Source organism: Xenopus tropicalis, chromosome 1, assembly GCF_000004195.4.
Source record: "Xenopus tropicalis strain Nigerian chromosome 1, UCB_Xtro_10.0, whole genome shotgun sequence".
Classification (NCBI taxonomy): Eukaryota; Metazoa; Chordata; class Amphibia; order Anura; family Pipidae; genus Xenopus; species Xenopus tropicalis.
In genome coordinates, this window is record NC_030677.2 from 68,683,730 (window position 1) to 68,699,445 (window position 15,716).

The 15,716-nt window shown below is 39.4% G+C and overlaps 1 protein-coding gene across 1 annotated transcript; it reads right to left on the reverse strand.

Annotated features, from left to right (window-relative positions):
- Positions 1-1,234: 1,234 nt before the first annotated feature.
- Positions 1,235-13,671, reverse strand: pla2g12a (phospholipase A2 group XIIA). Its single transcript, NM_001017096.2, is given in 4 exon segments — positions 1,235-1,504; positions 3,926-4,091; positions 8,747-8,823; positions 13,406-13,671. Coding segments are annotated over 4 exon segments (588 nt in total). The 5' UTR covers positions 13,632-13,671; the 3' UTR covers positions 1,235-1,385.
- Positions 13,672-15,716: the final 2,045 nt, after the last annotated feature.

A 15,716-nucleotide genomic window follows, 5' to 3' on the forward strand; every position in this document is an offset into this window, starting at 1 on the left:
AAATGTTTGATGTTGTTTAGGCATAATGCTTAAAAAAGCAAACTTCTACTCCCAGCCTTCTCCAACATATTATCAAGGTTAAAGCATACTGGGAGCTTTAGTAAAATTACTCTAAACAGCCTCCAGAATTACCTACCTTTGTCCCAGCATTCTCTCTGACCTGGTTCTGGAACCAGTTCTGGAATTTGATAATTTTTCTTTGCTGTGAGTGAAGCCCCGCCCCCACTTCCTGTTCAGGTCTCTCATCAAAAAAAAAAAAAAAAACCCTGCTAATGCACAGACTGGCTCCTGCTGCCTCCAGGCATGCCCAGAAGGCTCTCCAGGTCAAGTACAGGTAGTTGAATTGAAGAGAGAACTGAACAGGAAGTGGGGCGGGGCTTCACTCTGCATAAGGAAGCAAAGAAAAACAATCAACTTCTAACTGAGGAACCAGGTCAGAGAATGCTAGGATAAAGGTAGGTAATTCTGGAGGCTGTTTAGAGTAATTTTACTGATAGAAAAAAAAAGGTTTACTTATTCTTTAAGGGCAGGCAGGGAGATTAGTCGCAGTGCCACAAATAATCTCCCCGATATACCATAATGTAAATCACCGGTGGGATGGCATACGAGGCGCTGCGATTTGCCGCAATTGGCGAAGTTGCCTCGAGAGAAAACTCCGCCGATTTCGGCGCCGCGTATGCCATCCCACCAGCGATTTACATTCTACCTGGTGGGATGACATATCGGGGAGATTAGTCGCCCGCGACAAGGGAGGTTTGTCGCGTGGCGACTAATAGCCCCATCTGTCACAGCTCTTAAGAACTAAGGGCTGCCTCCTGGGATCATAAGATTCACAGCGCACACAAACCAGGGCACACATACATGCTAGGCCACATCAGTAAGTCAATGCACAGAACTTGTGTGTTTTGCTTCAACAATTGTTCCTGTTACAGTTAGAGCTGAATTATTTCTGGTCATGTGATCTCTGAGGGAGCACACAGACCTTTATAAAATGGTGGTAACATTGCTTAAATATTTTTTTTTCTAGCTCTCCAGGGTCAGTAGCTTACCTAATGCAGGGTTTTTACTGAAGGATCTTGCATGTTGTGCACCCCACCTACCATTCCTTTGTTTAGAGGCTTAATATAAAGCCACTGAGTCCCCACAAATCAAATTCTTTACTATCATTATGTTCTTTTCAGTATTAGTAGTTGATTCTTACTTGATTGATTAGCAATAAAAACAAACATCTCTCAAGGTAAAATTTATTAAAACAACTACAATTTCTTTTTCTTCGTGCTGTTTATAAATAAACAAAAAAAGTTTAAATAGACCCAATTTGGTCTCTTTGGCATTGATACTTGGCATCAGATTAATTACAGCAACAAATCCTATGTTGGTTCTGGCTATAGATCAATCTTTTCCTCATATTGGCATATACAGGCAGCTCTTTGACTCTCCAGGTAAGGTTTACATCCTAAATGTATGACGGCATCAAACAGGAGTCCCACTGTTGTTTCACAAGCTGAAAGAAAAGCAACAATATTCACTTAAGAGGTGCGGCCATCAAAATAAGAACGTTTTATTGATTCCTGAAAACAACACAAATAATACAATTCAGTGATATTGGGAGGCTAAAGGTCTCACAGTACTGAAACACCTGTATGGAAGGTCTGGCCCTTTAAAGTGGGACAGAATCCAGCAACTCTACTCCACTCCTCCCGGAGAATTATTCAGATTCATCCAGGTACAACAATTTTTCCTAAATTCAAAGATACAAACGTGCCCCCTCCCACACATCTAGAAACCATATGTACAACGTATGCAAACTCAAAGGGAGTTCTATAAAGACTCTACTATATCCTATTGGAGACTAGCCTCCCACCAACCTTACATAAAAGCCTAGGAAAAAGAACTTGGTCAACCATTAGAGGAAAATGAATGGTCCAAAATATGGGACCAAGTAGCACATAGTTCAATATACCTCCTTGCTTGAAGCTGGATACAAAGTTTTTTGATGCTGGTATCTAATCCCAGCCAGACATCACAAAATAAATGATCAATACAACCCACAATGCTTTAGAAATTGTGGAGGGAAAGGCACGGCTTATCATACTTGGTGGCAATGTCCCAGGGTACAAAGATTCTGGACTAGGGTTTACGAAATGATATTCTCAGTAACAGGTATAAACTTGTCTAAATCACCAGATCATGCACTACTGGGAAAGACAATTCCCAATATAAACAAATATGTAAGGATTCTAATAAATCAAATTCTTACCGCAGCTAAACTAACAATTACCAGATTGTGGAAATCACCATTTTTGCCTTAACAGCAATTAAAAAAGAAGATCAACTGGATCTTCATTAATGAAAAACTAACAAGCATTCTTAATGACAGGCAAGAACAGTTCCAAAAAAGTGTGGGCCTCCTGGGTACAATATTTCACCCCATTGACCTCTCAAATAAGATAATAAAAAACCTGGGGGAAAAGGGGAAATGGAATAGTCAGTGAAATACTCCACCAAAAGTCTCAATGGGCACCTTGATCAAAGCAGAACTGTAACACAATGTAACCTTACAGGTAGAACCCGGATCCCAGATCGATGCTAATGGAGGCAACCCCCTTTTGGTTAAAATACAAGTACTTTTTTTTCTTTTACTACCCAAGTCTGGAGAAAAAAGACTCGACTTGCATACTCCCCTCTTTACCCACCCTTACCTATTTCTCCCCTCCCCTGAGAATGATATGCAAGAAATAGACTTGGTTAGTATAACTTTACAGTTTGTTGATCCAATGATATACAACATTATGTGTCCATGATAACATTGTTATGTAACATGACATTCTCAAGAAAAAAAAGTTAAAACTCAAAAAAAAAAAAAAAAAAATCAGTGCTGTAGGGTGGATATTTTATTTGGGGCACATTTATAATCATAAGGGAAACCCTGCGTGAGTTAAGCAAATGAACATGGTTAGTTCAGTTTTTTTCCCCCAAGTTGGCTTTTTAAAAAATGTGCTCTGTAGTTTTATAGTGGTGCCAGGGTTTGGCATGTGATTAATATGTTGAACAAAATATTGCGTGGGGCTGAGCATAACCTAACTGTCTTGGTACATTTTGGCAATAATGAAAACATTAATAGGAGATAAAGGACCCTTAAAGTTTTAGTTCAGGAAACTAGGATCTAAGCCACAGACAGGCCTTCCAATGTTATTTTTTCTGTGATTTTACCTGTGCCACGTGCAGCATTAGGAAGGTAGTGAGAGCCTATTGAGCTAAAGAAGTGGTTAAAGTGACATTTGTATTGAAGCCAAAATGGATTTGATATATCACATCATTACAGGAGAAAGTTAAATCAATAAAAAAAATGAAGTATGGCAAAGCTGGTTTATAGAGCTCTCTAGTATGCATGTCTTCTAGCAGGATGGAGCACCTGTCCTTTGCTTAGCAAGTATCCCCATACAAACATTTCCTGTATTTAAAATCTATAAATGGTTTCTATGCCGTGCCTTTAATGAAATCTCACTGCAGTACTATCATGGCTTAAAGTGATACTGACACGAAAAAACAACTTTTTAAAATATAAATATACATAAAAATTTGCCTATAGGTTGTGTTGATCATTTTTTACTGATAGGGCTGCTTTTGTAAGTAATTGTTACTTGAAATCCCAAAACCTGACTTTTTTGCCAGCCTGACTGTCCCTTCTCAGCCTGTCAGTTATAGCTCCTAATGCTAACGACCCCCTGCTGGACAAATATGGCAGCCCCCTATTAGAGGAACATGGGGGATCAGATAGGGAATGTAAAAGCTTGGACAAATACTTTTATAGCAACATTATAAATAGCATGCAAAGACAATGTTATGACAGATGTAAAAATGGTTTCATTTCTGGTGTCAGTATCTCTTTAACTGGATAAAGAAAACAAAAAAACTTTCTTACCTTTCACACTCTCTGATATACCCAGGGTTTTCTGTACATCCGTGCAGATTTTGGACAGACAGTTCTGAAACTGCTCGTCACAGTCATTTTTCATCATACCACAGGAGTCATAGCAGCGATCATGCTGATTGCAGCACTTTGTCATGGAGGGAATGCCAATATCAAACTACAAAGACAAAAACCCTGCTTCAGTGGTTGCTGCCAGCATCAATTAATAAGGTTATAGAAACCTAGCACAAACTTTATTAGCACCTGTCAGATCTGGCTACAACCAATTTTATTTTGTTATATTTAGAAGTATGAGAACACTGCTTCTTAAATATTTGGTTTGTTTAACTCACCATCTTTTAACACTTATGGATGATTATGAGACCAAATTAATTTGTGTTAGCAAGCAGATATTGGTTTTTCTTGATCATTCTATCAAAGTACATTTTACAACAAACTTTACATTTTAAAACAACTTATAAAACATTTATTGCTGCAAAAATGTGTAGGTGGAAACAAACAGAGATCATGGGAATTTCACAGGTTTTATGTATGTTTTTTAGACTCAAACCACAGACAGATGAGCTTTACTTGCAGATCTGCTCTACATGGATCTCTCTTGGTTTAAATGGGGGAAGCAGATTTAAAATGAAACATTTACTCATTTGGGAATCTCTTCTGTGCAGCGCCAGCCCTGTCCTTACTGTCATAGGGCAGTGAACCAGGGCCCCATTGCAGCCTGCATTTTTTGCAGCTCCCTAACTTGTATGTCTGACTGATGTGCAAGTGAGGGGATATTCATATCCATTTTCTGCACTTTGCAATCTGCCTTCAAGGTCATAAATACCCCCAAATAGGTTTTCTGATTGCTGGCATCAGTGACTACAATGGGACACGATTTTTAGCTGTTTGCATTATACATATACATTAAAGGGGTTGTTCACCTTTACATTAACTTTTAGTATGATGTAGAGAGTGATATTCTGAGACAATTGGTCTTCATTTTTTATTATTTGTGGTTTTTGAGATATTTAGCTTCTTATTTAGCTGCTTTCCAGTTTGCAATTTCAGCAAGCTGGTTGTCAGGGCCCAAATTATCCTAGCAACCATGCACTGATTTGAATAAAAAAATGGAATACAAATAGGCGGGGGCCTCAATAGAAAGATTAGTAATAAAAAATAGTGATAATGATAAATTTGTAGCCTCACAGAGCATTTGTCTTTTAGATGGGGTCCGTGACCCCTGTTTGAAAGCTGGAAATATTCAGAACATGGAGGCAAATAATTCATATACTATAAAAAAGAAAAAAATGAAGACCAACTGAAAAGTTGTTAGAATTAGCCATTCTATAACACACTAAAAGTTAACTTATAAAGTTGAACCACCCCTTTAAAGTACGCTAATTGAAAAGTTATAATAGGTCATGTATTACATAGTTTCATCTGCAACATTGTTTCTGGACTCCAGCAATGCAAAGAATGTAAACAGTCAGAAAGAAACTGCTTGCAATGGCAATTGCATTTACAACTAATTTTAAAACTAGTTTAAAATAACTTAAAGGTGAACCACCCCTTTAAATGCTAAGTTTTAGTATGTTATAGACTGGTCTATTCTTAGCAACCTTTTAATTGCTCATGCGTTATTTTCTATGGTTTTGGATTTATTTGCCTGTCTGCTCTGTCTTTTTCCAGCTTTCAGAAGGGGCTTTACTGACCCCAGCAGCAAAACAGCTATTGCTTTGTGACGCTATAGTTCTATTGCTTTTTATTACTTTTCTTTCTATTCCAGCCCTCCCCTATTAAACTTCAAGCCTTTTACTCACTTATTGCTAAATAATTAAAAAGCCACAGAAAAGTAAAAAATGAAAACCAATTGCAAATTGTCTCAGAATATCACTCTCTACATTATACCAAAAGTTAATTTAAACCTCTTTAATGTATACTGGAAAGTTGCTTAGAATTACTTTAAAAAAATTTTGAGGTTAAGAACCCTTTTAAAGGGGCAGTATACTCCCTTATTCAATATATATCCTATGAATTGGGCTTGAGCCTATTGTTTTAATCACCAAAAAATGTTTATTGTTATTTCTTGAGCTAAACAGGGCAAGCACAAAAACTGTCCATATTTGGTCTTGTGAGGTTGAAAATTCATTAACGAGAGCTCACAAAATAACACTAAATACAGAACTTCTGTTTATCTATGCACTGGTAATGAAATGATCTACTGCGGAAGGACAAAACCTGAAGTAGCTTTAATCTCCCTGTTTGCACAGATTTTAAATGATTTAAACAACAAAAGTATGTCTGGCACATGCCCTAGATCAGTGCTGTCCAACTGGCGGCCCGCGGGCCGCATGCGGCCCGCGACCCCCCTCTGTGTGGCCCCCCACCTGTCTGGCTGCTTTGATGGCTTACTCTTGTGTAAGCTTAAAATGGTATCAGTACTGTGATTAACTGCCCCCCCTGCATGGTTCTCACCTCAGATTCAGGCTGTAATCAGGCTGTATTGTTTAAATATGTAATCCCCTGTGTTGTTCACACCTTTTAATCTCTGCATTGTTCACCCCCTGCAGTGTTCACACCTCAGGCTCAGGCTGTAATCACCCCCATTGTTCCCCTGTTCACACCTCAGGAGCAATAGAAACCCACAAATAATCCCTGCATACTACAAAAAGAACATATACTGAGGTGGTACTGCAATTAAAAAGTTTTTTAATATATAGTTATTGTGCAGACTGTAGGAGCAGTGCCAGCATTGTGTCACTGTAGGCTGCCTGTGTGTGCCATACACACAGGCAGCATAGGGCAAGCAGAGTATGGCACACACAGGCAGGGTAGGGAAGGCAGAGTATGGCACACACAGGCAGAGTAGGGCAGGCAGAGTATGGCACACAAAGGCCAAGTTTGGCACAAACCAGCCAAGAATGGCACACACAGTGAAAGTATGGCACACTCAGGCAGGGTAGGGAAGGCAGAGTATGGCACACACAGGCAGGGTAGGGAAGGCAGAGTATGGCAGGTTTTTGCTGTACTACAACCATTAATATGCGTATGGTCATGTGATAACATGGGTGTGGTTTCAAGTGGGTGCAGTTTCAAAAAGGGGAGTGGTCAAAACTGGCTTCCATTATCGGCCCTCCACCACGTAGGTCAGAAAAATTCCGGCCCTCGGTACCACAGAAGTTGGACAGCACTGCCCTAGATAGCAAAAAAAAAAAAAAAAAAAAAGACAACCCAAACAACTAAACTAAATTGTAAATTATAACTGTTAATCCCTAGCGACCCAAAGTTGCACAAGCCCTATTCATTAAACCCATGTTGAATAAATACTGCCCTTTTAATGTAAGGGCTGTGACACACAGGGAGCTTAGTCGCTCGTGACAAATCTCCCTTGTCATGGGTGACTTAATCTCCCCGAAATGCTATCCCACCGGCAAAATGTAAATCGCCGGTGGGATGGCATACGCGGCGCCACGATTTCCCGAAATAGCGGAAGTTTCTTCTCAAGGCAACTTCCGCCATTTCAGGGAAATCGCGGCACCGTGTATACCATCCCACCGGGGATTTACATTCTAGCCAGTGGGATGGCATTTCGGATAGATTAGTCGCCCGCGAGTGTGCCCTAAAAATGAACTACCCATTTCCTGCTTTCACAAAAAGACCTAAAGCCTTTCTTGCTACAAAAGGAGCTCTATAAAATAAAGTGTGGGGATTGAGAATGTATGCAAAAAGAATACAGGTATAGGACCCATTATCCAGAATGCTCGGGACCAAAGGTATTCCGGATAAGGGGTCTTTCCGTAATTTGGATCTCAATACCTTAAGTCTACTAAAAAATCAATAAAACATTAATTAAACCCAATAGGATTGTTTTACATCCAATAAGGATTAATTATATCTTAGTTGGAATCAATTACAAGGTTCTGTTTTATTTCTACATAGAAAAAGGAAATCAGTTTTAAAATTCTGAATTATTTGCTTAAAATGGAGTCTATGGGAGACGGGCATTCCATAATTCGGAGCTTTCTGGATAACGGGTTTCCGGATAAGGGGTCCGATACCTGTATTTTCTTGCATAAAACAATGTCACATTAAAGCACAGTAACAGTGATTTGCGATATCACACAGCAAGCGACAAATCAGTGTTGAATTTTTTAATTCAGAAAAATTATGGATTTGCCAAGGGGGTAGAAACTTTTCAAGGCTCTGTAAGTTATTAGCTGTATATGTTAGTAATGGTTATAAACCCACCCTTCTTCCATGAAACAACATGTAAAATATTAAAATTAAAAGTCAAAGATATATCAAGAGGGTAAAAATAGAGCATACTTAATCCAAATAAACAAAAGACTTTATAACCTTTAACAATGAGAATTAATTGCTGGAAACCATCCCACTATTTACATAATGTGCAAAATGCTAAACATTCCCCTCACCAAGACATGAAAAATATTGCATGATGGTAGGCTACCACAGTGAAATGATAAACTGTTCGGAAAAAGGGTACTTGTGAATAATGGACAGACTACCCATAATTTCTGAAAAGTTACAAACCATAAACAACTGAATATAATATACTGTGTCTCCACATATTGCCGAGTATAGCTACCAGAAGAAGGGGACACAGTATATTCTATCAAATACAGTCCTGTGTATCCACAGCTTTGGCCCAAGAGAATGAAAAGAATGTACTGCTCATGAATCTGTATTATGGGCTGAATAACAAACAAATGCCACATTCTGCAATAAGTATTGATTAAAAGTGAATAAAACTCTCAAAATTGCAAGGTACGAGCTGCATTAAAATTTTTAAAATACATGTTGGATATTTACATGAAGCCCAAACACCGGTGATCCGCATCCGTTAGGTGGGGCAGGTCTGTAGCCATAGCGTGGAACTGGCTTTGATCCTGTAATTGGTAATTAATAATAAACATTAGTTCCTCATACTGAATAACAGATTTTCCAAAAATCTAAATGAAAACCAATAAGTCTAACACCTATTTGTTAATGATGCATTATTTACTAGAAAAACATCAATATAATTTACTGTGATTAACAAAAAAGAATGCATATATGTGTGTATATATATATATTAGTGCATGTGACCGCTATGGCAGGCAAAATTACTATCAAGACAAATCTCTATCATGGGCGATTAATCTTCTCTAATACATTCTAATGTATTGTTAACAGTTTATTATTATTAGGATATCAGGTAAGTAGTTAGGAAGGAAAAAGGCACAACATAACTACAATGAGAAACAAATAGGGGGAAAAAAAGACATATAGTTATAAGTCAATGACCTGATAAGAATCCTTTGCTGCTGATAAGGTATCAGAGGTCCAGATAAAAGCTACAGTTTCTCTTGCTTAAAATGATGATGAAGGTTAATATAATTAGGGCTGTACAGTCTGGATGCCATAAATTAAAGGGGTGGTTCATCTTTACATTAACTGTTAGTATGTTATAGAATGGCCAATTCTATGCAACTTTTCAATTGGTCTTTATTATTTGTTATAGTTTAATTTATTTGCCATCTTCTTCCAACTCTTTGTAGTTTTTAAATGGGGGTCACTGACTTCAGCAGCCAAAAACCTTATGCTCCGCGAGGCTACAGTTTTTTTAGGTGCACAGCTTGCACCTTTATCCTTGCCTAGGCTGCCACTCTTTCCTGCCTAACTGGCTATGTCCCTCAGTTCTCTAATGTATCAGGTATGAGTAGTAGTAGAAACTGGGCAAATAACTCCTATCTATAAAAAGCTACACATCGGAGGTAAATGCTGTTAGCTACTATGCCTTAGTTATTCTTAATACACAACAGCAGTGCAACTTATTTTTACACATAATTTTTTAAAGTCTATGGAATACAATCCAGCCAAGACATTGGCATTCAGAAAAGGAATCATTATCGCAAATGATACACTAATGTTCCTATACTTTATTTTTTTGCTAGAAACACACTTAAAATACACAGCAAATGAATTATTTTTTACATTCAAGTCACCAATCATTACAGTTCAGGTACAAACTCTAAATATAAATTTCATCATATCATTCCATACTGGGCTACGATGATTACCATTCTCTCTCAGTGACTCATTTTTACAAGTGCAGAAAAAGAACGTCCAAGAGGTCAAAATGCCAACTACAAATAAATGTATTTTGCAATATTATTACAGTGCCCATAAACAATGGTTTATATTAGCAGGCTTAAGAAGACAAATTTGATTGTACAGGTATGGGATCCCTTATCCGGAAACCCGTTATCCAGAAAGTTTCGAATTACGGAAAGGTTATCTCCTATAGGCTCCATTATAAGCAAATAATTTTATTTTTTAAAAATGATTTCCTTTTTCTCTGTAATAATAAAACAGTACCTTGTATTTGATTCCAATAAGATATAATTAATCCTTATTGGAGGCAGAACAATCTTATTGGGTTTATTCAATATTGAAATGATTTTTAGCAGACTTAAGTTATGGAGACCCAAATTACGGAAAACCTTATCGGAAAACCCCAGGTCCAAAGCATTCTGGATAACAGGTCCCATACCTGTACAGCTTTCAACTCTCTCTGACAACATTATGTTGCGAGAGACTATAAAGTGGCTAAGAAGCATAAAGGCAATTAGATCTTCGAAATATGATAAAAAGTTATATAATGTTTAAGGGCTATGGTATACATAGTATTCTGCCACCATAATGTTTTCGATTCAAACTTGGGACTACTTCTATACTGTTTGCCTTGGCGATTGTTTGTGTCATAGACAACAATGTGGAAAGCAAAGATGCCCCGAATCGGAAACCTAAATATAATGTGACTTTAGGTTACACGTTTAAGAAAACAGCAACATTTTTCCCACACTGTTTGTGATGTTAGCTTTAAATTAGTTGGCAAGTAAATGACCCCTGCTGGTTGTTTACTGTGTTACTAGACAAAGTATGAGTACCAGGGCCACCATCACTTTGGGCCCCAAACATGTTATTTATATGCCCCCCCCCATGATCTCAAGGTCTGCACTGGGAAGTGAGTGTGGCTATAGGTGGATTTTCAATAAAGCTAGTGGAGGCTAAGCCTGGAACCTTGAACATCGGGAAATCTTCTTGCATTTCTCCTTCCTGCAAGCTCCAGTTCTGTTGCAATCAGCTGTGCTCCGATTGGTTATTTCTTCTTGTGGCTTCTCCAATCAGAGCACAGCTTTCTTGACAGACAGTAAAATTGACCAATCAAGACACAGATGTAGACACTGTAGAAATCAAGACCTTACCAACTCTGAACTTTTGCTGCAAATTTCATCCCACTCCCAAAGGTACTATACTGTATATGTTCTATAGGCTAAATTACTAAATGAATGAATGAATGAAATGAAATCGTTATTTGTCACCTGGCATCTATTAAATCCCTATCACCCTTGCTCCAGTTCTAAATGAACTCTTGAAAAAGCTAATTGTGCTTTTATACATTTGTTGTTTTTTGCACTTACTTTTTTTCTTACTTTTATCATCGTTTTGATCATTTCTAGTTAGTTACAGTGGAGCCCCCATAGCTGCATAGCTGAGAAACAGTGCCCATGTTATAGTACGAGGGCATGTCTGAATATCTGCCATCTGTACCCACTGGATCTCACTGCATATCATCTGCTGGTTTTCTAAATACAGACTGCATTTCACTGTATATTATGTGTCTGGGATGTCAGTACCCACTGCCTTTTTTCTTTAAAAAACACATTTAAGCTTACAGATAACAAGGACAAATGGATGCAAACCCCATTCGCACTTTTGCACAGTATCCCTGGAGGTCAGTGAGAACCACAAGAGGTAGCTGGGAGATTCATTTTTTAAGCCAGCAGAGAATCCACTAATTCACACATTAGCTTTAGGTCAGTCTATGTGTGGCCCATCTTTAGCCTCCCCAAACAAAAAAGTCACCCTCTGTCTATGAGTGTGGCAGTGAGTGACACATGGGGAATGGCCCATGGTTGAAAAGCCTGTTATGACCGGCATTACATGAGGGAAGGAAACAGTCACTGGCATATGGGCAGAAACAGAAGGAGCTGTGATAGGCTTATGAGGGAATAGGAGCAAGGGTGGGGTTACAGAAATTAAAATGGCAAATGGAATCATGAAAAAGGCAGGAACTGACATATGGTGGTTAGAGAAGAGTGAAATATAGAGAGAAGAGAAAAAGAGCTAAAATCAGCAAATGAGTGGCAAAGGTGGCACATAGGGAGAGAGGAAACCTACTGAGATTGGGGCATTGGATATGGAGACAAAGGTATATCAGAGAGAAAGGGTAGGTTGATATTGGCACTTGGCTTAAAGAGAATAATGCATAGGGAAAAGGGTTAAAAGTCTGGGACAAGTATTTATAATAGTCGGGGAAAGACTGGCATTTACAAAGAGAGAGGGAATGACATTTAGACTGGCACACAAGAGTGAAGCAATAGAGAAAAAAATCTGATGGTGCTGTAAATGGTGCTTAGGGGATCAGGGGTATAGAGGAGGGATTGGCACATTAGAATTGAAAGTATGGATTAAAGAATGGCAGGTGGGGAGGGCAACTGAGAAAAAGGCAGTGCAGTGCTGCACTTACGTGGATTAACCATGTAGCACGGCAGGGCCCCCCTAAGATCCTAAAAACTCACCGGGCCAGGGGGCAGTTGTCCCCCGTCTTCCCCTGATGGCATCTCTGATAAGTACACTGCCTACTTTATGCAGTCATGCCTATAGGTGTTAGTGGGCTAGCTGAAGTTATCTCCATGACTGTGATCAGCATATTTTATAGCAGTGACTAAAATGATAGGCGTGCCATTATAGTCCTATGGTATGAGCTCAAGGCAATTACATGCCAGGCATGTAAATAACAAGTTACGTGGGGAGGAGTGTAAGCATTATGGCAATAAGTAGAAATCACTTTCAGTAGAAAGTAATAACCCAGGCCAGGCACACCACAACCTGTTTTACACTATATTAATATTATAGCTCTCCTGAAAGGAAATGAATGGATTATAGCTCACAGTAGCACAAACTGACCTTGGCTAATACCATGAAAACAGTATGTTATAGAATGTCCCATTTCTAGCATCTTTGCAATTGGTCTAATTTTTTTTTTTTTTGGTATATAGTTTCTTAATTATTTGCCTTCTTTTTCTGACAGTCACAGACCCTAGCAGCTAAATACTATTGTTCTGTGAGGCTACAGTTATTGTTACTTTGTATTATTTATCTTTCTATTTAGTAACTCTTCTATGTATATTCCCACCATACACTCTACCATTGCAACAAGCTGCTAAATAAACAAACTTAAGAGCTGCTGAACAAATTAAAAAACTGAAAAACCATAAAAAAGAAGACCAATTGCAAATTGTCTAAGAATAACAATGCCTGCATCATACTAAAAGTTAATTTAAAGGTGAACTGCCCCTTTAAAGTATACATTTAAATGTACCAGGCAAGCTCCCTAAAGAGAGCTTGTCTGTAGCTATTTACCATCTCTGCACTTATAGTGACAAAGCCCATCTGCTCCTCCCAGCAGGTCCAGGGCAGCATTCAGGTACATATCAATTTTATGCACTCCATTCCTGATGGTCTTTAGAGTCATCCTCCAGTCTGGGGTTTCGGGCTGCTGATCGGAGCGATGCCATAACGTCTGGTGACTTATCCGAGGCGCGCAACATGCGAACCACAAGACGCAGAAATACCCCCTGAGAAACATCGCTGCTGATGGGCACAGTCTGTCACAAGCAATGCAGCAGCGTCAGTCCACAGACACCAGCCCATGGGCAGAGACTTAGAACCGAGGCTGCTCAGCCACTACCGCCTTTACTTGTCCAGTCACTTTGTATTCGCTTTCTTCTGACAGGGCACCCGTAGGCGGAGATATTATTGTCCGGCACTCAATTTCAAGCCGTTACTCTAACTTCCCTCATGATTGTAAACAGAGTTCAGGTGCACGACACTGCAGAGCGGTGAGGAAGCAACAAGATGACGTCCCAGGCACCTGGCAATGCAGTGGGAGACTGCTTCCAGTCCTTGTCAGCGCTTACATGCTAGCCTAGAATTCGCCGAGCTTCCTGGTCACATGGTTAGAGGACGCCCTGAGGCTGGAGCTAAAGATTTGGTTGGTCAGGGCTGGGTTTTATTTCAGGCACATTGGGCAAGTCAAAACCCCACACTGTACGGCTTTCAGCTACTTTTCTAAGTTGCTGGTTTTTTTTCACAACATATGCAAACTACAGGTGCAACGAAATGTTTTCAGACCTACCTGACTCGCCTCTTCCCTTTTCTTTGGGAATTACAAGCTGGATAATATAGCTATTTACTGCTGCTCTTGAAAAAAACTACAATACCCAGCATGCAATGGAACTGGCTGGTTCATGTAATTGAATCCGATGTACTTGTGCCTGAGCTGTATCTCCTCACATGGACAAGTTACTGCTCTCTTTGCAAAGTCCAGGCCCTAAAGAGTAGGAAGCTTACTGGCCAAAGCCATCTGGTGCTGGGTGTAGGGGAACAGTCCCTTTAAAGGGGATACAAGGAGAACATGCTTTGTCCCTGCAGGGCCCAGCCCAGCAAGTTTTTCCCTTTCAATACAGGATACCTATTTAGTACACATCGGCTCATATCTTGGCCATGGGATATTTTCTGCCGTTTGGTTTGATAAATGAGGCCTCCTGTATCCGAGTGCAGCCCACACTGGTTTCCATGCAGTATGTATTCGCTATGCATGTGGGTAACTAGCAACTCTGTACATTTTTGTGAGAAGTTTCTATTCTGTGGCTTTGGTACTGGGAGCTCTCTGCTACAGGAAGGCTCATTAATCAAAGCCAAACTGCAGAAAAAGTCCCATGACCATGAAAGGGAAAAGAAAATCACTGACAATGTCTCCCTAAATGGTTCCCACAGGGTATAGAGCAGCTGTACCACTTTGTAGGAACCCTTTATATTTGTCCTTCCCATTGTACAATACCCTCTGCTACAAATAAATACTTATAGATCTTTTTAAATAATCTTTCTTTATTGATTTTGCATTTAAAGTGTGGGGGGGGGCATTTTATATACAGTAACAGTTTCTTTCTTATCTTACAGGGAATATAACAACATACCTCCCAACATTTCATTAAGAGAAAGAGGGACAAAAATATGTGACACGGGTAGTGCAGCAAAAAATTTTTGCCCTCGCCTGCTTTGTGACCACACCCCACATGCCACACCCACTTTACATGCCCCAGATGTGCCAATATAATCACTAAATAAAAATAATAAAGGACATATTAACTTCAAACATGCCAGTATGCCTACATTAAATTGATAAAGGGCATATTAATCCCAGACATGCCAGTAAAATTACCAATCAACTTCAGACATGCCAAAAGTTCTGTGCATTTTCCAAAGTTATAAATAGGGCCAATTCCAGTGGTACATAAATCTATGTTATTTCCTTCCATTCTTAATCAGTTGAAAGCAAAATAATATTAATGTACCACTAGAATTTCTAGCCATATTAACAAGGGCCCCTTTTAAATGTCTGCTATATTTTATGAACGGATCAGCGATACCTCTGTTTTCTATTGTGCATGCTGTGCTCTGCCAGAGATTCCCAGGAGTGAGAAATATATGTTAGGGGTGGAAAGGTGCAACTGCCCAGCACACAAATAAAGACAGCAGCCTCTTCTGCCTGATAAAAGACAGAGCGCACCCTCAGCCCCTGACCCGGTGAACAAGAGCAGGGAGAGGGATGCCGCCAATGCCGACCCTTGCCTGTCACAATTGCTTCTCCCAGGAAAATTAAACGTTAAGG